The sequence below is a fragment of the Schistocerca gregaria genome, chromosome 4, assembly GCF_023897955.1.
Source record: "Schistocerca gregaria isolate iqSchGreg1 chromosome 4, iqSchGreg1.2, whole genome shotgun sequence".
NCBI lineage: Eukaryota > Metazoa > Arthropoda > Insecta > Orthoptera > Acrididae > Schistocerca > Schistocerca gregaria.
Window position 1 is genome coordinate 546,406,122 of NC_064923.1, and position 22,985 is coordinate 546,429,106.

Sequence of the window (22,985 nt, forward strand, 5' to 3'; positions counted from 1 at the left end):
AGTCTTCAGGTCCAGATTGTATACCGATTAGGTTCGTTTGAGATTACGCTGATACAATAGCTCCCTACTTAGCATTCATATACAACCTCTCACTCACCGATAGATCTGTACCTACAGATTGTAAAATTGCGCAGGTCGCGCCAGTGTTTAAGAAGGGTAGTAGGAGTAATCCATCTAACTACAGACCTATATCATTGATGTCGGTTTGCAGTAGGGTTTTGGAGCACATGCTGTATTCAAACATTATGAATCACCTCTAAGGAAACAATCTATTGATAAGTAATCAGCATGGTTTCAGAAAACATCGCTCTTGTGCAACGCAGCTAGCTCTTTATTCGCAGGAAGTAATGGCCACTATCGACAGGGGATCTCAAGTTGATTCCGTATTTCTAGATTTCCGTAAAGCTTTTGACACCGTTCCTCACAAGCGACTTCTAATCAAGCTGCGGAGCTATGGGGTATCGTCTCAGTTGTGCGACTGGATTCGTGATTTCCTGTTGGGAAGGTCGCAGTTCGTAGTAATAGACGGTAAATCATCAAGTAAAACTGAAGTGATATCAGGTGTTCCCCAGGGAAGCGTCCTGGGACCTCTGCTGTTCCTGGTCTATATAAATGACCTGGGTGACTATCTGAGCAGTTCTCTTAGGTTGTTCGCAGATGATACTGTAATGTACCGTCTAGTACGGTCATCCGAAGACCAGTATCAGTTGCAAAGTGATTTAGAAAAGATTGCTGTATGGTGTGGCAGGTGGCAGTTGACAGTAAGTAACGAAAAGTGTGAGGTGACCCACATGAGTTCCAAAAGAAATCCGTTGAAATTCGATTACTCGATAAATAGTACAATTATCAAGGCTGTCAATTCAACTAAGTACCTGGGTGTTAAAGTTACAAAAAACTTCAGTTGGAAAGACCACATAGATAATATTGTGGGAAACGTGGTGCATTTCATTGGCAGGACACTTAGAAGGTGCAACAAGTCCACTAAAGAGACAGCTTACACTACACTCATTCGTTCTCTGTTAGAATATTGCTGCGCGGTGTGGGATACTTACCAGGTGGGATTGACGGAGGACATCGAAAGGGTGCAAAAAATTGCAGCTCGTTTTGTATTATCACGTAATAGGGGAGAGAGTGTGGCAGATATGATACGCGAATTGGGATTGACGTCATTACAGCAAAGACATTTTTCGTCGCGGCGAGATCTTTTTACAAAATTTCAGTCACCAACTTTCTATTCCAAATGCGAAAATATTTTCTTGAGCCCAACCTACATAGGTAGGAATGATCATCAAAATAAAATACGAGAAATCAGAGCTCGAACAGAAAGGTTTAGGTGTTCGTTTTTCCCGAGCGCTGTTAGGGAGTGGAATGATAGAGAGATAGTATGATTGTGGTTCGATGAACCCTCTACCAAGCACTTAAATGTGAATTGCAGAGTAGTCATGTAGATGTAGATGTAGTTACAGAACACCAGAAAACAGTGAACGACATTCAATATTGAAAATTAGAAGGCTACAACCTAGCTACGTTTTACTGCAGAACACACAATAAAGGTGGTGATGTTGCCATCTACTAAAGAAAATGTAAGTTCATAACCATCATGGAAAAAGTGCTATGGGGGAACAATTTCTGTGTTGACAAAGATATTGAAATTGCAATTCTTAAAATCACATTTTCCACTGTTCCTTTCTATGTCATAGGTGTGTATAGATCCCCCTGTGTAAACTTTGATGTTTTTCTGGAAGCACTTGATGGAGTTTTAAGTAAATTAATGCCAGGCTATAGAAGTGTAAGTCTTGTCATACAGGGAGATCTGAACATCAGCACTTTATATTATGGTCAGGAAAGCAAATGTTTCACAGATTATATCCTGTCTTATGGGGGCTAAAGATCTTCTTGGACTAGTACCCACCAGACTAGCTAACACATAGTAGTTCAATTGATCATGTTATCACAAATTATAACCCCCTCATCTCAACAGAAATAATAAATGGTCACTTCTCAGATTATTTAGGCCAGGTACTCATGTTAAAATGTAATAACAAATTCAGACCAAGAAAAATATATGAGCACAGGCTAATATTATCTGCAAACAACATTGCTACACTAAGACACATTTTAAGCCAGGAATCATGGGAATCAGTTATGACTACCATTGGGATCAACAATAAATGGAACATGTTCACAGAAATTATGACTGAGAAATTAAAGAGAGCCATGCCATTAAAAAAACTGAGTATCCAGAAAAATCATCCGTCAAAATCAAAACCTGTGTCATTAGACTTTAAAACGAAAAAAGATCTGAAAGAAAAAATGGAAATCATGTATATTTTACACAAACTGACTAACTCAGAGTTACATAAAGATCTCTACAAGCAGTACAGATATAAGTACCACAAAGAAGTCATGAGATTAATAGCAGAAAGAATCAGTCAACAGATACAAGGTTCAGATAACATTTCAAAGATTTGCTGGTCAATTGTAAATAAAATCAGATACAATGAAACAGAAACTAAAATTAATAATGTACAATTAACTGTGAATAATGAAGATATCTCTGATCCTCTTCTAGTCAGCAATATTTTTATAATTACTTCATAGATACTGTCAAAGATGATGTTTCTATGAATCAGGATATACAGCACTCATTTGAGACCTGTAACAAACAGAACTGCAGTACACTACCCACAGTAAGCGCATGTGACATTCTGCAGCTCACTTATAACCTCGGAAACAAAAAATCAGCAGTATTAGATGAAATTGATCTATATCTGCTGAAGAAATGTAAACATGAACTAATGAAATCACTAGTTCATCTAATAAATGGTGTTCTCGAAGACAGTGTGTTCGCTGACAAGTTGAAACCATCTGTAGTGAAACCAATACACAAAAAGGTGTAAATAAAGCATGTACAGAACTACAGACCCATTGCCCTAATCTTAACTTTCAGCAGACATATAGAGAAAATAATGTATTTTAAAAAAATCTTGGAACATACAACAATGCTAGCATATTAAGTGATTTCCAGCATGGTTTCGGAAGAGGTCAAAGTACCATGTCAGCAGCAGTACTATTTGTCCATAATGTACTTGAGAAAAAAAATGAAAAATCCCAAACAGCAGGAGTATTCGTGAACCTCTCAAGGGCTTTTGATAGAGTACATCTTGATGTGATTATGTACACAGAGATTATGTACTCTAATGGTGAAATACTGGAGAGGAGAAGGTCAAGTATAAGAAATATACATTTTGGTGTTCCTCAGGGCTCTATTATGGGTCCAGTCCTATTCATATGCTATGATTTTCCAAGTTCTCTTGACAATAAGCAGTTGATCACTATGTATGCAGATGATGCATCTGGTGTCTGCTATGCAGACAATGAGCCCAGACTATTTGAAGAGATACATAACTTTATTGAAAGGGCAAGAGCTCACTTTAAAAGAGAGAACCGAAAAGTAAACATAGAAAAAACTAATATTACTCATTTCATACTAAGTGGTCCCAATAAACAAAGTATTGTGATTGATGAAATTCTACCAAAACCTGTACAGATTGTAAGTTCTTGAGTTTATGCAATTATGATCGACTTTCATGGAAGCAGCAAGCTGATTATGGCTGGAGAAAAACAAATAAATAAATGAAAACCAGTCTATATGTATTAAGAATATTATCACCATATCTTAATTCTGAAACCCTAAGGACTGTATATTATGGAGTAGTGCATCCTTTCTTGTCTTATGGAATAGTGCTGTAGGGTGTGACATGCCAAACTAATAGGAAAAGAGTTTTCATACTGCAGAAGTGAGCCTTGAGAATCATAGCAAAAGTAAAACCAGGAACTTCTTGGAAACCCCTATTCATTAGACACAATACTCTCACAGTTTATGCCATGTATATACTAGAAACTATAATGTTAGTGAAAGAAGACACTAAGATCACAAAAAGAAACATGGATATTCACAACCCTGAAACAAGGAATAGAAAAGGTTTTCATATGGTTAGCACCTATGTCAAAGGAGCTGTTTTTAATAACTTGTTACCAGATGAAGTTAAGATAGTGACAGGAGATACTTTTAAAAAGCGAGTCAAGCAATGGCTTATCCAAAAATGCCCTTATAACTTGAATTTATCATGAATTAAAATGTAATAAGAAATAGTGTAAACAAAAAAAATTATTCTTAGTTGAAAATGCACATGCATGTAAAATTACATGTTATGAGCAATAAATTGAATTGAATTTGATTGAATTGAACTGGATGAATTCCCTCTGTCACGTTTAGCACACTCTTTAAATATCACTCCATCTGTAGTGTGCAGAGACATGCATAGCAGTGATAGTGCATATAAGTACAGGCTTGAAAAGCTGAAATTCATATGTCAAATTAATGTAATTAATTATCACTAGACCTGCCATTAGGCAAAATATGTTTTCTTTCTGAAGATATTAAAGAAATCACTGGGTGCCACACCTCATCAATTTGAAAGCCATCATAAAATATTGTGCCTCACATATTTCCACAGATTCTTTAATAATTGTATTCCAGAAGGATCTTGTCTGGGCCCAGATTTCTGTGGCACAATAATCCATACAATGTTCCTGTGTAGATACAGTGCTCGACTTTGGCTGACTTATTGGGCTGTGAAAGGTGGATGTGATGATCAAGTTCACGGCATCTTTCATGTATGATGCATGTGGTCTGACAAAATAGGCTTTGCCACACTGGCATGGTATTCTGTAGACTCTGGCCTTCCACAGTCCTAGTCATACCTCACTGAACTAAGAATAACACAGGTCTTTGCAAGTGGCCAGGAAATTACTTTAACATGAAGTTTCTTTATGGTTCTGTCTAATTTCAACAAAGTATTGCCAGCATGTGAAAGGAACGTTCTGGACTTGAACAGCTATTTCCCCTCTTGATCTTTCTAGTGGTCACGTTTCCACTTTAAAGTTCCACTGATGTGATGTGGAGAAAATCCATTATTTTCAAACCCAGATTGTGAGTGTTCCAGCTGCTTTGCAAGGCTGCCTCCATCAGACAACATGTACTTGGTGCACCAATGTTCAAGGAGTCCCCATTGGGTTATGGAGGGTGGTGGAAGCCAGATGCTTTCAAAAAAAGGTCTGTATGAGTTGAGTGGATTTACAGAAAGCTAAAGTGATTGGTCTGCTTTCCAGCTGATCAAGATGTCCCGTAGCTCCATACTTATCAGTCATATACAATAGCTTGCTAATTGAAAAATTCATACATAAAGACTGGAAAGTTAGATAAGTCACATCGGTACTCAAGAAAGGAAATAGCAATCCCTACAATTACAGACCCCAATGAGTGTTACAAAGATTGTAATGTGTTCCAAAGATTATGAATTACATCAAAGAAAACAGTTTATTGACAAATAACACACATTCAGAAAATAATGTTCTTGTGGAACACAAGTAGATCTTTATTGTCATGAAGTAATGAGTGCTATTGACAGGGGATGTCGAATTGATTCCATATTTTTAGATTTCCAGATGATTGGGTGCCTACAGAGCATCATCTCAGTTGTGTGACCTGATTCATGATTTCGTGCTGGAAAGGTCACAAGTCATAGTAATTCACAGAAAGTCATCATGTAAAACAGAAGTAATATCTGATGTTGTTCCTCAGGAAAGTGTTACAGGCTCTCTGCTGTTCCTAATCAACATAAACTGTTTAGGAGACAATCTGAACAGCCTTCTTAGATTGTTTCTAGGTGATGCTGTCATCTGCCATCTAGTAAAGTCGTCAGATGATTAAAAACAATAGCTAAATGATTTAGGCAAGATACCTGTGTGTGTGTGTGTGTGTGTGTGTGTGTGAAAGTAGCAATTGACTCCAAATAATGAAAAGTGTAAAGCAATCCATATGAGTACTAAAAGGAACAAATCTAAAGGCTGTGAATTCAGTTAAGTACTTACAAGTAAATTAAATTGGAACAATCACATAGATAATGTTGTGAGAAAGGGAACAAAGACTGTGATTTATTGGCTGCCTGTGCTTCACTTATCCATCCTCTTCTGCAGTATTGCTGTGCAATGTGCGATGTGCATCAGATGGGATTGACAGAGGACATCGAAAAAGTTCAAAGAAGGGTGATTACGGAGGACATCGAAAAAGTTCAAAGAAGGGCAGCTTGTTTTGTATTCTTATGAAATGGAGGGGGGGGGGGGGAGTGACACAGATATGATACATGAATTGGGGTGGCAATCATTAAAACCAGGGCATTTTTCATTGCAACAGGATCTCCTCATGAAATTTTAATCGCTAGCTTTCTTCTCAATTCATAAATATTCTGTTGGTTCCCATCTGCATAGGAAGAAATTATCAGGATAATAAAATAAGAGAAGGCAGAGCTCACACAGAAAGATTTAAGTGTTCAGTTTTCCTGTGGTCTGTTCAAGAATAGAATGTTGAAAAATTGTTTGAAGGTGGTTTGATGAACCCTCTGCCAGGCTCTTAATTGTGAGTTGCAGATCAGTCATTTAGATGTAGATGAGACATAGACACAGCAGACAGCTGCCCTTCTCCACTTCCATCATAAGTTGTGTATTCTTGTGGGCTGAATTCAGATGCTGCAAAAATCATGACAACTCTTCTGTACTATGGAGCCACAATCCAAAATGTATCACCAGTGTATTGCTAGAGGAAAAGATATTATGTTACAGTAATCTTCCAGGCACTTACAAGGACCTGTGCTGTTCTTGGTTCATTTAAGGGTATCTGGGATTGCCAGAGGCTTGAGTCTACAGAATGTCATGCCTCTATGCAAAGACTACATCGGTCCGACCATAGACACAGAACATGAAGCATATGTTGAAAACCATCTCCATACTCACGTTCGCAGCCCAGTAAGTCATACACAGCCAAGAATTGTATCTCCACTGGACATTGTATGGAGTATTGTACCATGGAAAAGAAATGGCTGCAATGAGATCCTTGCGGGATTCAGTTAATAAGGACACTGTGGAAATACCTTTGGCAGAAGCTCGTACTAATCATGATTGCTGTTTCCAACTGGATAAAGCATGGAGACCCAGTGATTTCTTTAATATCAGTGCACCTAATGAATGTCTAGTGACAATTAATTGCATTAATTTGACATCTGAATTTTAGCTCCATGAGCCCACATTCTGACAGGGAAAGTGTATGCAATATTACCATTACGCATGCAGATGCGAATCACAAATGGAGCAATATTTGAAGAATGTGCTAAATCCAATAAGGGCACTTATAACACAGAAACTTCAGCGCACGCACCCCCACACCTATTTTTGGTATAAACTTAGTGACGTGCATCAGCAACTCCACTTCATGTGAAGATATGTGAATAGCTGTTAGCCAAAATATCATGGCAAGATGTCAACATCATCCTGAAACTTCATGGAGTGTAAATGTGTACTTGACACTGAAAAATGTTTACCACATCTATAATACTAAGTGACTAACCCGAAACCTGGAACAAAATGTGAAACCCAGTATCAGTCGCAGGTTGCCTATTAACAGCTTCCAGGGATGACAGAAATTTGATTTTGAATATTTGCATAATTATTGGCTGAATATAAATATTTACAATGCCATAATAATCTACTTGTTAGGGGGTTATAACCTTATGGTAACAGTTTAACACAGTATGTCAAGTATTTCAGTCAGGAATTAGGAATTGTGTGTTTGCCTTGAGGTAGCATAAGAGACAGCACACAAATACCTGACCTATATTCATCTTGTATATGAGAATGAGAGCACTTAGTGATGTCCAGCGAACTTTACACATAATTTCAAATTTTTAAAAAACTTTCTCTCTCTGACACCCACCATAATGCGATAAAAGGAAAAAGATTTAATACTTACTACATTTTCACTGCCCATGCAGTAAAATTTCAGCATTAGACATGATGTTCTAGTTTATTACTCCTTACTACCAACTCTAAGTTCACAGACAGTATCCACATAAGAAAGGATTTCCAAGGTGGAGGAAAGAAGAAAATTTAAAAACAGGAACACTGAAAATGCAAGAAAGATGTACCGAAGATTAAATAATGAACTGCGAAGAGAAACAGAGCAGGCTAGGAAAAAATGGCTAAAAGAGGAGTGTGATGCAATTGAAGAACTGGACAGGAAGGGAAGATATGACTTACTATACAACAGAGTAAAGACTATGACATAGAATCAAAACAGAGCAGGAAGTGCTACTATGGAAATTTTGATTAAAGACAAAGAAGTAGTGTACAAAGATCATGATGGTGTCCTCCAGAGAGGGGAAGAATATGTAAAAGAGCTATATGACACAGATCGCAAACCAGAAACTCTGGAACTTAAATCACTCAAGAGTGTAAATGATAACGAGAAGGGACCAACCATCGTAATGGAAGAAGTAAAGTCTGCCATAGCTGCAATGAAAAATGGCAAAGCGGTAGGTACAGATACGATACCAGGAGAAATATTAAAATGCTTGAACCAAGATGGAATAAGAGAAATATTGAGGTTATATAATAAAACATATGACAGTGATGAATGGCCTGAGGACTTTCTGAGAATAGGAATGATACCATTATAAAAAAAAAAAAAAAAAAAAAAAAAAAAAGAAAGGAATCAAGAAATACAGTGGGCACAGGACAATCAGCCTCATTTCACATGCAGCCAAAGTGATGTTAAGAATAATAAGAGACTTGAAAAAGTAATGGAAGAGAATCTTGGTGAGGAGCGGTTTGGCTTTAGACGGAATACGGGCGCCAGAGGTGCAATAGGGCTCCTACAAATCTTGGGAGAAAGGTTTATTAAAAAAGGAAGAGACCTATATATGTGTTTCATCACATTTGACAATGTGGTTCGGGACAAGCTGGCGACTATAATGAGGGAAAAAGAGAGTGGACTGGAAAACCAGAAGACTCGTAAACTCATTATATCTTAATCAAAAAGCCTCAGTTAAACTGAGAGGAGAAAGTACAAACTGGATCAGAGTAGGAAAAGGAGTAAGACAAGGATGCTGTCTATCACCTAACCTTTTCAACCTCTACTTGGAAAATAAGATTGACCAATGCTCATTAGATGACAAAGGAGTAGAAATCGAAGGAAGAAGAATAGGGTGTTTGAGGTTTGCTGATGACATGGTCCTTCTAGCCACAGGGGAAAAAGAATTACAGGATTTAGTGGACACCATTGAAGCTAACGGAAAAAATTATAGAATGAAAATTACCAGGAAGAAAACAAAAGTATTGGCACTAGGAAATAAAGAACTAAAAATTGTAGTAAATGGAGAAATATTATAACAGGTGCAAAATTTTAAGTATCTTGGAAGCAGGCTAGACATCAATTAGAAGTGCACCACAGAAATTAAAACAAGGCTAGCAATGGCAAAAGAGCCATTTTATAAAAAAAGGAGAATTTTCTGTAGCAGGCTGGACAGAGAACTCAGGAAGAGACTCCTAAAATGTCTTTTATGGAGTGTTCTTCTGTATGGCGCTGAAACATGGACTTTGAGAAAGAAAGACTGAGAAAGGCTAGAGGCTTTTGAGGTGTGGACATGGCGGAGGATGGAAAGAATAAGTTGGATGGGCAGAGTAACAAATTAAGAGGTACTGAGAAGAGTGGGAGAGAAAAGACAGTTACTAGATGCAATAAAAAGAAGAAAAAGAAATTGGATTGGGCATATATTAAGAATGAATGACAGACTGATAAAAACAGTTTGAGAAGGTTATGTAGAAGGGAAAAGGAGGTGGTGAAGGAAGAGATTTCAGATACTGGATGACGTGATGGACAGCACAACATACAGCAGCCTTATGAAGAAAGCAATGGATCTCATAAAATGGAGAGGCAAAGGACTTGCAGAAAACTGATGATGATGATCCACATATACCGCTGAATGTACTTGCAAAACTTTATCATTGTCTGACACATAATTCAGGAGATATATGTCGTAGACATTTAGATGCATGTAAAACTAGCTTCTGCTAAGAATGGCATCCAGTAAAATTGCAGCCTCAGATGTGTGTTTTGATTCATTATTTCTTTAAAACTGGTTTTATTCACAACACTCTTTGCAGATAGTACCTACATATATCACTGAATGTTCGTGCAAACTTATATTATTTGATGACACATAGTTCAGGAGATAAGACGTCATAAACATTGAGATGTGCAAAATACTGGCTGTTGCTTAAAATGGGCCACAAAGTACCCAGACTACATTCACACAATGTTTTATAATGAGAGCACCAGCAGCTTCCAAAAAACTTTGCACATAATTTCAAACCTTTTTTAAACTTTTTTCCCACTTAATGTCAAATAATTAATGTATAAACTCATTTGTAAGGTAATCAGATGTTTGAACCTGTTTTATAGATGGGAGTTTGATTCTTTACAGCATCAGGGATGTACTAGTTGATATTATAAGTTCAGGTTTCAGACTGAGAGTTTTGAGATCCATTTTGTTGTACAAATAACACAAAAAAATTATTTATTATTTTACTGTGCCCGGATGGTGTAGTGGTCAGTGTGTCTCACTAGTAAACAGGCAACCTGGCTTGGAATCCTGATCAGTCACAAATTTTCAGCTTGCCTTATTGTTATCAGTCAGTGTCCATTGGCAGCTAATATCTTTAATTCCTTTGTGTCTTCATTCATAGTGACTGCAGGTTCAAAATGTGTCTGTTCTTTTGGATATGTCTGACAGAACAGACACCACATATAATATATATTTTTATTCATATAATAATTATCTCATAGTGATACAGGAATTGTCATGGTAATACAATAAAAATCAATAGCTCAAAATATAAGAGATACATAGAATAGATACGTAGGATAGATGGTTAACCATGATTTTCATGAAGGAACCACCCTGGAATTTGCCTGAAGTGATTTACGAAAGCCACAGAAAACCCAGATTAAGATGGCTGGACAGACCGTACCCACCTCTTGAATATTAGGTTGGTTTCTTAAGAGCAGCACTGCCTTATTTGATTGGTCCCTATTATACAATATTCTTTGATTTACACACAATTTGCTACTGATAACTTACGTTCTAAAAGATAGTCTTGCTCTTCATCACCGCACACACACAAAGGCCACTGATGATTTGTGGACCATGAAGGTGCTGCTATGCTCCTTACACTAACTCCAGTCTGTTCAGAAAACTGACTGCAGGGCCACCAATGCATCTGTGCTCCATGGTAGTTTAGTTCCATTTATTGTGATCAAAACAGTGATGACTCTGTGGGCTGTATGAAATGGTCTCTCTCTCTCTCTCTCTCTCGTGGAACGGAATGTGTGATTCATAGAAAGAACTGAAATTTTTGTAGGAGTCATTTCTTAAGTGCTAATTGAAGGTAGTGTTGGGTATCTTCAGTTAATGAGTTGAAAACTTATCTCCTAAAATCTATGAGGAGATGACAGGGAGGCTATATTGTATATGGTGAGGTTTCAGTAATCAGTGTTACTCAGAATTATATGCCTAGACTTCATAATTACTTTTCTTTTGCCTAACCACCACTAAATATTTTATCTTGAAGCTGTATGTCTTATAAATAATTACTCAACACAGTGATTTTCTTTAGCCCAAGTATTTGTCCACCATTAACAATCTTAAAAAGACCACTGCAAGATATAAACGAAACATTAGCTGTGTATACCTTCACTGCTGTTGCACACTAAATATGTATGAAGATGAATATTGATGAAGCAGATACATTTTTAAGCATATTTTATGTTTAGAAGTGTGTGTAGCATGCTAGACTGGATATCCTCTGGCCTTCAGCTAGCTGTTAGGATGACGTAATCTAACGTTTGTAGTTGAATCCTGTGCCGGTACACATTTTATAGAGTTTTCTTTTTTAAATTATTTGTTGTAGTAATGATGTGTATTTGTAATATATCTTGTGGTGTTTGTATTCATCTTCAAATGGTTATGGAAATTATTTCATTTTTTGTTGTTTCACATGATTATCTTTTCATAATGTAGTACCTTAATGGTTGATACCTGAAAATCACATGTTGTGATTTCATTGTGACAGGATCACTAAATTATCATATTAGCAGTCATTTAGACTAAGTTTGTGGTACTTCTGGAGAAGTGTACAATACCTCATATTTTTATTGTTATTCCATAAGTATTACACTGAACGCATGTGCTTTTGCTGTACCAGCAACAAGAGTACTCATAGATAATTGTTTCTTCAGCAGGAATGAGGACATTCTTAATTGTATGACAGCTAAAATGCATGTGCTTCTCAGACAGGTTATTTGATGCCTTGGCCCTAATTAGTGTACCATATAATTTGTATTTCATTAACCAGTAAAAAAGGAATATTATAAGATTCGTAAACAAATATGAGAGAAAATAAAAAATTATTTTGATGGAATTACTAAAACTGTTCTCATAGAAAACTGTTTCAGGTTAAGATCACAGATCCACTTCCAAAACAACTGTGCATGGATTGTGTCAATAAAGTCAACATGTTTGATGATTTTGCTGAAACATGTGTGGAAGCAGAAGGGAAGTTAATAACAATGATGAAACTAATGCATTTCAGGTAAAATTAATTGTTTCACTTTAGCAACTTGTGAATAGCATATATCCAAAGCTCTTAATTGTAATTGTATACATAAGGTGCATGCATTTTATTGTGGTTAGTTGAATCTGTTATTTTAAATGTTTGTTTTATGGCCTTATTTTTTAATGTCCACATAACCTTTTTTGTCATTGTTAATTAATATCCCCCTGCCCCATGAACCATGGATCCAGCCTTTGGTGGGGAGGCTTGTATGCCTCAGTGATACAGATAGCTGTAGCATAGGTGCAACCACAAGGGAGGGGTATCTGTTGAGAGACCAGACAAACGTGCGGCTCCTGAAGAGGGGCAGCAGCCTTATCAGTAGTTGCAGGGGCAACAGTCTGGACGAATGATCTGGCCTTCTTACACTAACCAAAATGGCCTTGCTGTACTGGAACTGCAAATGGCTGAAAGCAAGGGGAAACTACAGCCGTAATTTTTCCTGAGGGCATGCAGCTTTACTGTATGGTTAAATTATGATGGCATCCTCGTGGGTATAATATTCCTGAGGTAAAATAGTCCCCCATTCTGATCTCTGGACGGGGACTACTCAGGAGGACGTTGTTATCAGGAGAAAGAAAACTGGCATTCTACAGGTCGGAGTGTGGAATTGTCAGATCCCTTAATCAGGCAGGTAGGTTAAAAAGAGATATGGATAGGTTAAGGTTAGATATAGTGCGAATTAGTGAAGTACGGTGGCAGGAGCAACAAGACTTCTGGTCAGGTGAATACAGGGTTATAAATACAAAATGAAATAGGGGTAATGCAGGAGCAGGTTTAATAATGAATACTAAAATAGGAATGCAGGTAAGTTACTACAAACAGCATAGTGAATGCATTATTGTGGCCAAGATAGATACGAAGCCCACACCTACCACTGTAGTACAAGTTTATATGCCAACTAGCTCTGCAGATGATGAAGAGATTGATGAAAAGTATGGTGAGATAAAAGAAATTATCCATAGAGTGAAGGGAGATGAAAATTTAATCGTCATGGGTGACTGGAATTTGATAGTAGGAAAAGGAAGAGAAGGAAACATAGTAGGTGAATAGGAGCTGAATATGGAGTGGTGGTAAGGAATGAAAGAGGAAGCTGCCTGGTAGAATTTTGCACAGAGCATAACTTAATCATAGCTAACACTTGGTTCAAGAATCATGAACAAAGATTGTATACATGGAAGAAGCCTGGAGATACTGGAAGGTTTCAGATAGATTATATAATGGTAAGAGAGAGATTTAGGAACCCAGGTTTTAAATTTTAAGACATTTCCAGGGGCAGATGTGGACTCTGACCACAATCTATTGGTTATGAAATGTAGATTAAAACTGAAGACACTGAAAAAAGGTGGGAATTTAAGGAGCTGGGACGTGGATAAACTCACAGAACCAGAGGTTCCCATTAGGGAATGATTGACAAGAATGGGGGAAAGGAATACAGTAGAAGCTGAATGGGTAGCTTTGAGAGATGAAATAGTGAAGGCAACAGAGGATCAAGTAGGTAAAAAGATTAGGACTAATAGAAATTCTTGGGTAACAGAAGAGAAACTGAATTTAATTGATGAAAGGAGAAAATAGAAAAATGCAGTAAATGAAGCAGACAAAAAGGAATTCAAATGTTTCAAAAATGAGATTGACAGGAAGTGCAAAATGGCTAAACAGGGATGGCTGGTGGACAAATGTAAGGATGTAGAGGTGCATATCACTAGGGGTAAGATAGATACTGCCTACAGGAAAATTAAAGAGACCTTTGGAGAACAGAGAAAGACTTGCATTAATATCAAGAGCTCATATGGAAACCCAGTTCTAAGTAAAGAAGGGAAAGCAGAAAGGTGGAAGAAGTATATAGATGGTCTATACAAGGGCGAGGTTCTTGGGGACAATATTATGGAAATGGAAGAGGATGTAGATGAAGATGAAATGGGAGATATGATACTGCGTGAAGAGTTTGACAGAGCACTGAAAGACCTAACTCAAAACAAGGCCCCAGTGGTAGACAACATTCCATTAGAACTACTGATGGCCTTGGAAGAGCCAGCCCCTGACAAAACTGCGCTCAATATACAGATCGAATAACATCGGGGAGAGGCTACAACTCTGTCTCACTCCCTTCCCAACCACTGCTTCCCTTTCATGCCCCTCAACTCTTATAACTGCCATTTGGTTTCTATACAAATTGTAAATAGCCTTTCGCTCCCTATATTTTACCCCTGCCACCTTCAGAATCTGAAAGAGAGTATTCCAGTCAACATTGTCAAAAGCTTTCTCTAAGTCTACAAATGCTAGAAACGTAGGTTTGCCTTTCCTTAGTTTAGCTTCCAAGATAAGTCGTAGGGTCAGTATTGCCTCACGTGTTCCAATATTTCTATGGAATCCAAACTGATCTTCCCCAAGGTCGGCTTCTACTAGTCTTTCCATTCGTTTGGTAATTTTCACATCTGTCAACACCTGCTTTCTTTGGCATTGGAATTATTATATTCTTCTTGAAGTCTGAGGGTATTTCACCTGTCTCATACATCTTGCTCACCAGATGGTAGAGTTTTGTTAGGACTTGCTTTCCCAAGGCTGTCCGTAGTTCCAATGGAATGTTGTCTACTCCCGGGGCTTTGTTTTGAGTTAGGTCTTTCAGTGCTCTGTCGAACTCTTCACGCAGTATCATATCTCCCATTTCATCTTCATCTACGTCCTCTTCCATTTCCATAATATTGTCCTCAAGTACATTGCCCCTGTATAGACCCTCTATATGCTCCTTCCATCTTTCTGCCTTCCCTTCTTTGCTTAGATCTGGGTTTCCATCTGAGCTCTTGATATTCATACAAGTGGCTCTCCTTTCTCCAAAGGTCTCTAATTTTCCTGTAGGCTGTATCTATCTTCCCCCTAGTGAGATAAGCCTCTACATCCTTACGTTTATCCTCTAGCCATCCCTGCTTAGCCATTTTGCACTTCTTGTCAATCTCATTTTTGAGACGTTGGTATTCCTTTTTGCCTGCTTCATTTACTGCATTTTTATATTTTCTCCTTTCATCAATTAAATTCAATATTTTTTCTGTTACCCAAAGATTTCTACTAGCCCTCGTCTTTTTACCTACTTGATCCTCTGCTGCCTTCACTACTTTATCCGTCAAAGCTACCCATTCTTCTTCTACTGTATTTCTTTCCCCCATTCCTGCCATTTTTTCTCTTACGCTGTCCCTGAAACCCTGTACAACCTTTGGTTCTTTCAGTTTATCCAGGTCTCATCTCCTTAAATTCCCACCTTTTTGCAGTTTCTTCAGTTTTAATTCACAGTTCATAACCAATAGATTGTGGTCAGAGTCCACATCTGACCCTGGAAATGTCTTGCAGTTTAAAACCTTATTCCTAAATCTCTGTCTTACCATTATATAATCTATCTGAAATCTATCAGTATCTCCAGGGTTCTTCCATGTATACAACCTTCTTTTATGATTCTTGAACCAAGTGTTAGCTATGATTAAGTTGTGCTGTGTGCAAAATTCTACCAGGTGGCTTCCTCTTTCATTTCTTATCCCCAATCCATATTCACCAATACGTTTCCTTCTCTCCCTTTTCCTACTACCGAATTCCAGTCACCCATGACTATTAAATTTTCGTCTCCCTTCACTATCTGGATAATTTCTTTTATTTCATCAAACATTTCTTCAATTGTGTCCCACACTCTGATCATTCTGTCCATACTCATCCTAATTACATGCCCAGCAAACCTTGAGTCTTTTCCCTGGATATTGTTCTCGTGTTCCGGTACAGTTCTTCCCTTGGTCTTCGCATCCATCTGTCTCCACCTCTTTTGGGACATAGTATTTTTCTCAGTATTTTTCTCTCTTCTTTCTCTAGTTGTTCTGCCACATTTCTTCCTAGTGTAATCGTCTCAGCAGCGTATAATACTGCATTCCTTACCATTGCCTTGTAGTGGTTTATCTTTGTCTCTGTGGATATATTCTTTTTATTGTATATCTCTCTTGTCATACAGAAGGCTGACCTCATCTTCTTTATCCTCTCTGTTATTCCCTCCTTGCTCCTGTTCCTTCCTGTTATAAATTCTCCCAGGTATTTAAATTTGTCCACCATTTGCACAGTGCCTTCCGGTGTTTCCCAGTCTGCATTGGTATTTAATGTCTTTGTCTTGTTATAGGCGATCCTCAGTCCCACCTTCCTGGCTACCTTACTTAAGTTATCGAGTTGTGTCTTTGCATCTTCTTCCATCTCACTTACTATTGCTATGTCGTCTGCAAGGGCTAGGCAGTCCACTTGAGCCCTGTTGTCCTTTTTGTCTCCCACATGGGTCTTTGGTATTCCTGTTTCCTCGTTTATCGCTCTCCACTGCCTGATCGCTTTGTCCAGTACTATACTGAACAACAATGGTGACAATCCATCTCCTTGTTTAACACCAATCTTGATCTCAAATTCTTCTGACAGAGCTCCTCTGAATCTCACCCTTGCTTTTGTGTCTGTCAGAATTTCTTTTATGAGTTCTTGTGTAGTTGCATCAAGTCCTGTGTTGTTCAGGATCCAAGCAAGAGTCTGTCTGTCAGTGGAGTCATATGCCTTCATGAAGTTCATGAAGGTTACTATTGTCTTTTTTGTCTTTTAAGGCCGTATGTTCTATCAGTTGCTTCAGGAGAAATAACTGTTCTATACATCCTCTTTCCTTCCTGCTTGCCAGTCGCCATCTGTACTTTCTACCTGTTCAACTCTCTAGACCAATAGTTTTAACAGCACCTTGTATCCGACCTCTAGTAGCAATATTCTTCTGTCGTTTGCATCTCTCTTGGCCCCCTTTTTATGTATTGGTACTACAATTGCATTCTTCCATCCTTCTGGTAACTTCTTTGTTCTCCAGATCTGGTGGAGTATGTTGGTCATGTTGTCTATTGTTGACTCCCCAAATTCTCATCTCGGCTGCTATACCATCTTCTCCAGTTGCCTTATTATTCTGTAGGTCGCTTATGGCATGTGTGACTTCATCCGTGGTTGGATGGCATGGCTCTCTCTCTTCCTTGTCAGTCCTCATTTCTAGCTCGTCTTCAGTTGGTTCACAGTTCAGCAGGTTGTGAAAGTACTCTGCAGAAATAAACAGTTCTCTACCCTTGTATCCAATCAGATGCTCTTTTAATTTCCCGAAAAAGTGTCTGCTGTTGTTTTTCCTGAAGTTGGTCTCAATCTCGTCCAGTTCCTGCTTCATCTTCTGCCTTCTGTTCCATCTTATTGTTCGGGTTGCCTCCTTTCATGCTCCTAAGAAAACTTACCATTTTTTCGGGACCTTCTTGCTGCTCCAGTCTGTCCAAGCTTTCCTGTGAGTCTCTACTGTTTCCTCACATTCCTTGTTCCACCACCAGTGCTTCCATCTCTTTTTTTTCCTTTTCCCATAGTTCAGCCTGTTTTGCCATATTTTGCTTCATGTCATCCCATTCATTGAATGATTCAATTCCTTCCTCATATCTGAATCTATTCTGTCTTAATTTATCTTTGTTTGCCTTTATGTTTTCAGTTCTTCTGTTCATCTGTGGCAGTCTGTCCCTGTTTGGAATCCAGAGACATTTATATTCTGTAAGATAATGATCCGATTCTGTTCTTGTGTTCTTCCTGACTTTTGTGTTTGTGATATCTTTAATGTTTGTCCAGCTGATTGCTATGTAGCCAATTTGGAATTCCCCAAGGTGCATGCATGGGTTTCCCCATGTCTTTTTTCTTACTCAGATTGGCCCTGAAGTGTGTTGTCATCAATTACATTTTGTGTTCTCGACACAGTTCAATTAGTCTTTCTCCATTTTTGTTTGTCCACTGGTGTGCAGGGTACTCGCCCACTACTCCTTTATGTTGCTTCTCTCTTCTAATCTGTGCATTATAATCTCCTACGAGTATCTTTACATGTCTATATGGAATGTTTTTCAGTGTATGATCTAGCTCCTCCCAGAAACGGTGTGCAACTTTCTTGTCTTTCCTGTTCTTGTCATATGTAGGTGCATGTCCAGTTACTACTGTATAATTTTTGTTCACTGCTTGAAATGTCAGTGTTGATATCCTTTCTGACCTGCTCTTCATTTCAGTCACGCCAGCCTCATATCTCTTCTCTACTATGAACCCTGTACCAAGGCATCTAGGTGCATGTCTTTCCTTTCCCACTCTAACACCTGGTTTCCCTTTCAGTATTATGAAGCCTTCTGACTCCACTGTACCTTCGTCAGTGTATCTTGTTTCTTACATCGCTGATATTCCAATGCTTCGCTGTCTCATCTCATCTGTTACCTGTTTAAGTTTACCAGTCTTAATCATTATCTGTACATTTATGGTTCCAATTCTGAAAGTCTTTTTAGTTTTAATCTTCTTTGAGGTTTTTGTGAGCTCCGACTCTTCCCTTATGCATTTTGTGGCAGGTCCTCCAGAATTCGAATGCGTCAACCTTGGTCAATGGTGGATTGTCCCCCTTGGGGTAATCTTGGTTCCATAGTGCAATCCATTACATGAGCTTAAAATATTTTTTGTTGCGATAGCTCGTGTCTGTCCAGTTATACGACTGAAGTTGTTAGCCCCAGAAGATGAGTTCAGGCCGCCCCTGACATGGGGGGACAGATGCCTTTGGTAGCTGCCCCTAACATGGAGTACAGCCGCTACCTGATATGTTTCAGTGGCTCTTCCAATCTCTCTGCTCTTGGGAAGTGACATTCCTCTTCAGCCTTTGAGACAGTTGGCCAGGTTTCACCTGTAACCCTATGTAGGGGCCCTTACTGGGTGCTACCATCCGGTGCCAGTTGGACCCAGGTTTTTTTACCAGGTTGTTACTCCTCCCCCTCCTCCTTCCCCATGACTTGTGAGATGGGGTCCTGGGCTTGGGACCGGCATTGGTGGAGTTTGGAATATGTATCACTAGTGGAGTACACATTTCTTTTACTTTTTTGACATCATTATAGCTGCACAAGGAACTGTTGGTTTGGCTATATCTGTCAGTAAGTATGGCCCATTCACTGGCTTTGGTGGCCCCCATGCTATTTAGCTAATCAAGTTCTTTCTTGCAGTTTTCTCTGATCACAAACATTATGAATCATGTTAAAAGAAATTTGTAGTAGAAATAGATTGGGTGGTGATAGCTTTAAACTTTGATGCAGAACCAAACTCCAGTGCAAATAATGTGCCATAATCCTGACATATGCTTTTGACTGTGTGTCAGTTATGAGTTAACTCATGATTAGAATCTTTTGGATGCTGAATGAATCTGTAGCTTATAATTGAATATGCCTCTGTTTATTGCTAAAGTTTGTATCATTGTGAAATGTGATTTCTATTCCAAAATGTGTAAATGGATAAATATTTTACATCCCTGGCTTGAGAGCCTGGAAATATTTTATTGTCACTGTACCCCTGTTCGCATGTAAGGAGTCAGGAGTTGGAACTTGAACTTGGGTTTTGCTTTGACACACATATTTTACCACCATGTTTGTTACAAGTAGCTTGCCAAAACAGACTCAATGTTTCATTTGTTTTTGCAGGTGTATTTAGATAGAAATTTGATACATCTTAAGGATTATTCATATAATTATAATTCCTCTTTTTTATCTCCTTAAATATAGGAAGGTGGAGTACTCAATTGCAGATTAATTCATGTGTATACAATTCTTCATACTTACAACAGACAAATTTGCTTAATTGTCAGAGATCTTGTATCAAGTTTCAGTAAAATTAGTGATACAGTTTAACCTGTTTTATACATAATTCTGTTCTGTGTAATTCTTACTTACATTTAAAGTTTTGTTGGTCCCAGCAAAATATAATTTAAAAAGTGTTAATTAAACTTTATATATATATGTAATGCTTTTTTTATGTAATTCACTGTTACTCATAAAAACTTCCAATGAAGTAAATTGAATTTTGCATAATTACATGAGCATTGTTGTTTGAAAAGAAGCCTTTTCACTTAACTTGGTTGACATTTGCAAGAACAGCAAGTGGACAGTGCCACAAAGACAAGGAACAAAGACACAATTAACCAGAGTGGGTGGAATGGGAACAAAGACACTCCTGTCACTGTTGTTTTCAATATGAGAATTTCTTTTGTGGTAACAATTGAGAAGTTAAAAGCTGCCACTTTTGATCAGTCATGAAGAGCAGAAAATGGCAATGTTACACACTAGATCAGAAAGTAAAATCCATACAAGATGTGGATGCTGATCCACACAAAACAAAATCTGAAATTGCTTCAGACTTATGAATTGCATATATCACTCAATGTACAGTTATCAGCAAAAGAAACAGTATTTTGAACATGTTTTTAAAATTAGGTGCAAAAATCAACAAAATGCAACCATCAATGAAAATGGAGGTACAGTATGTAGATTAGGAAAAGGCACTTTTTACATGGTTCCAGTAAAAATAGGCTGTAGATCTACCAATCAGTAGCAACATGCTGAAAGCATAGGTAATAGATTTAGCTAGCAGTGTGAACAACGTTGCTGATTTCAAGGCTTCATCAGGATGATTACATGGGTTTACAGATCAACACAGAATCACAGGGAGAACAGTTTCCAGTGAACTGATAGCTGTGGATGGTGTCACAGTGCAACACTGAATTGATGCGATTCTGCCAGATATCTTAAGAGATTATCATCCTCAGAACATGTACAACTTTGATTAGACCAGTCTATAGTTTTTTTTTCCCAGTAAAATATTATCAAGGGAATAAAAGTAAAATTAGCATGACAGTCCTTGTTGTCACGAATGCAAATGAATCTGACAAACTTCCCTCAATTGTGATAGGAAAATATAAGGAACCAAAATGTTTCAAAGGTGTAAAAAACAAAACCTGCAGAATATGAATCCAATCAAAATTATTGGATGAGTATTATTTTAATAGAAGAGTGATTAAAAAACTGGACATTATAATGAAAAAGAAAAAAGAATATCCTGCTTCTTATCAATCGACGTGCAGCACATCCACGTCAAGTAGTTGTGGAAAATGTTCGAATGGAATTTTTTCCTCCAAATTGCACTAGTGTTCTACAGCTGCTTAATTTGGCAGCATTGCAAATTTAAAAGTGCATTATAGAAAAAAAATTGATTCAACATTTGATAGCACTGACTGATGCAGGAAATTAAAATCGCTCCATTAACTTATTACATGCGATTGAATTTATTTCAGCTGCCTGGCAGCTGGTAGCATCCTCCACAATGAACAAATGTTTCTGTTAAGCTGGTGCCTCACTGGAAGAGACTGCCACTGATGATGATGATGATGATGGTGGTGGTGGTGGTGGTGATGACCTATCTCTACTGGAGAGTGCAGATTTTGACGATTTTGTACTTTTGGATGATAATCTTGCTATGTGTGTAGAACTACAGGATAGAGATTATTGGTGCTGATGACCAAGAAAGTGGACCAGTTGCAAGTGACTGTGATGGGGACAGAGACGGCAAATTGAATCTTGAAGTACCTAAATTGAGTGAAGTGTTAAGTGCAGTCGATGTGTGCAGGCATGACATCAGTGTGAAAAGTTGTAGTGAAAAAGCTCTGAATTCATTAATAAGTTTGAAAAATGAAGTGTATATACATAGTGCGTGAAAAGTAAAACAAGCCAAATTATCTGATTTCTTTAATGCAGACCAGACCCTTGGGGAAGGGGAGGACGGGTGTGCACTCGCATACGCGCGCACGCACACACACATATATCCATCCGCACATACACAGACACAAGCTTGTGTCTGTGTACACTCGCATACACACACACATGTGTCCATCCGCACATGCACGGACACAAGCTTGTGTCTGTGTGTGTGCGGGTGGATGTGTGTGTGTGTGTGTGTGTGTGTGTGTGTGTGTGTGTGTGTGTGTGTGCGGGTGTGCCCCTGTCCTTTTTTTTCCTAGGGGGGGTCTTTCCGCTCCCGGGATTGGGGTGGCTCCTTACCCTCTCCCTTGGGGCCCACATCCTTTCGTCTTTCCCTCTCCTTCCTGAAGAAAGCTAGTAACTCTGTGTGTGTGTTTGTGTGTTTTGTTCGTGTGCCTGTCTGCCGGCGCTTTCCCGCTTGGTGGGTCTAGGAATCTTTTTATATATATATATATATATATATATATATATATATATATATATATATATATATATATATATATATATATATATATATATATTAAAAACAAAGATTCCAGGACTTGCCAGGCGGGGGGGCGCCGGCGGACGGGCGCATGGGCGGGGCACGCAGGCGCGCGCGCGGAATTGCGAGCTTTCGCGGCTGGCGTTTGCTTCGTCGGGGGGGGGGGGGGGGAGGAATGAAGGGATGTGGGTTTTGGGGGAGAGGGTGGGGAGTCGTTCCGGTCCCGGGGGCGGAGGGACTTCCCTTGGGGGAGGGGAGGGACAGGTGTACTAAAAACAAAGACTTACCAAGCGGGAAAGCGCCGGCAGACAGGCACATGAACAAAA

The 22,985-nt window shown here is 38.5% G+C and overlaps 1 protein-coding gene across 11 annotated transcripts in view; it reads left to right on the forward strand.

Annotated features, from left to right (window-relative positions):
- The window catches only part of LOC126365755 (zinc finger protein 345-like), a 135,800-nt gene that overhangs the window by 100,682 nt on the left and 12,133 nt on the right, over positions 1–22,985 (forward strand). For 9 of the 11 annotated variants that reach the window (XM_050008248.1, XM_050008247.1, XM_050008243.1 and 6 more), the window contains one exon: positions 12,410–12,546. In XM_050008248.1, coding sequence (XP_049864205.1) covers positions 12,410–12,546 — 137 coding nt within the window. Of the gene's footprint in view, positions 1–12,396; positions 12,547–22,985 lie in introns of those variants that run through there. The other 2 variants (XM_050008251.1, XM_050008252.1) reach the window with 2 other exon arrangements.